Source organism: Centroberyx affinis, unplaced genomic scaffold (assembly GCF_046629955.1).
Source record: "Centroberyx affinis isolate AG114_WGS23_722 - 3 ecotype Tasmania unplaced genomic scaffold, CSIRO-AGI_Caff_v1 ptg001765l_1, whole genome shotgun sequence".
NCBI lineage: Eukaryota > Metazoa > Chordata > Actinopteri > Beryciformes > Berycidae > Centroberyx > Centroberyx affinis.
The window spans coordinates 355,476-357,290 of NW_027280162.1; the positions used below are offsets into that span (position 1 = coordinate 355,476).

The 1,815-nt window shown below is 38.5% G+C and overlaps 1 gene segment (V, D, J or C); it reads right to left on the bottom strand.

Annotated features, from left to right (window-relative positions):
* Positions 1-554: 554 nt before the first annotated feature.
* LOC139652143 (T cell receptor beta variable 29-1-like) lies at positions 555-1,105 on the bottom strand. The segment is given in 2 exon segments: positions 555-919; positions 1,054-1,105. Coding segments are annotated over 2 exon segments (417 nt in total).
* Between the last annotated feature and the right edge of the window lie 710 nt (positions 1,106-1,815).

The following is a 1,815-nucleotide window of genomic DNA, read 5'->3' on the forward strand; positions in this document are numbered from 1 at the left end:
ATTTCAGCTAATTGTAACCATCAAACAGGGTTTCTACACAGTTCTGGAAAGTCTGACATAGTAGGGAAAGTGAATTTGACAAAATTTCAGGTTTACAAAAGAAATTAATTTGGAATTGTACATAAATTAAAAAGCAACATAATTAGAATTTTACATTAATTAAAAGGGACTAGGTTTGGAATTTGATATAAAAAAGAATCAAGTTTTTACACAGTTTTTACACAAATTAAAAAGGAATGGAATTTTTAAAAATTCCAATTCCATTCCATTCCACTGAAAATGTCAGGAGACATATAGAAACATGTTCAGTGAGAATAAGTGCATATGGCTTCACATTTGATGCTGTGAAGAATATTCCTCAGCCTTGGAATAGTCATATTGTCCAGCCACTATCAGTACACATAATACTGAAGTCTGGAAGAAATAAGGAACTTATTTATGTAGTGAACTTTATCATACATCAACCCTGTTATGTGATTGACAGTCTCCAGATGAGTATAACAGTTGGTCTAGAGTTCCCCCTACAGTGCATTAAAGAGACTGCTCTCTTTAATTCACTGTGATACCAACAGTGAGGTATTTGTACAGCTATCTAAGTCTCCTGTATCACTGTGTTGACTCACAGCACAAAAATACACTCCGCTGTCCTCAAGCAGCAGCTTCTTCACTGTCAAAGATCCAGTCTGAGCGTTGGGCTTCTGGACTGGAAATTTGTCCTCACTGAAGGCATTTTCATATTGAGGTTGGGAGTCTGGAGTCCTGAACACTATTGGCTTCATTCCCTCCCCTGGCAGCTGTCTGTACCAGTACATCTGGAAATAAGAACTGTCCTTAGTGTGATTGCAGTCCATAGTGGCAGATTCACCCTTCTCCCTCCACAGCAGGGGGATCTGGGTGACATCACTCCCATCAATCAGACCTGTGTGGATAAATTGAACAAATGTTACAGTACCACCAGTGTGTGTGTGTATACAGAATGAAAAAAATCAATTCATTTTAATGCTTTCCAAGCTGTCCAGAAACATTGCCAATTTTGTTCAAAATGTACAGTACCTATAATACAGAGTAGAGATGCAAAGAGCTTGATCAGATCAGGTTTGATCATGATTGCGTTCTCAGGAAAATGGATTGAGAGACCAGAGTCACATAAATGGCTGTCAGTCTGTATAATGGGAGGTGTTACAATGGCAGCTGGTATTTTAAATTCAGTACAGCAGTTTGTGGGAGTGTCACATGATTCAGTAACCTGGTGTCATCTTGGGTTAGACTGATGTATCAGTTTCAAAAACCCATTATCAGTTGAATCCTCTGTGCAGTTATACACACATCAATGTTGAGTGAGTTTGTGTGCGCAATACTCTCAATACCAGCTCATTTCACTGTTAGCATCTCATTTAAATGCGACTTTATACTTGATTCTCAAATATCCATATGAACATGATTAAACAGTAAATGGAACATGGTGCACACTTGCTTCTGTATCATGAATAATATTGGTCGATCCTGTATATCTTGTGTGACAACTTTTTGAATATTAACACTTTATTGGTGTTCATGTTAACACACTTGTGATGCAGGTTGACTAATAACTGCAGCTGTCAGTATTAACAGGAAAGGAAGTGACAGAACCTCATATTCCTCTGCAGTATGGAGGTTTTTGTGCAGCTTTGTAAGTTAACTGTGGCACTGTGGGACTGACTGACAGCACAGAAATACAAGCCTTTATCTTCTGGTGCCAAATTCTTCACTGTGAAAGTCCCACTGGCAGCATCAGGCTTGGTGGTTGAGAATTTCTCTCTGCTGAAATTTCCAAAG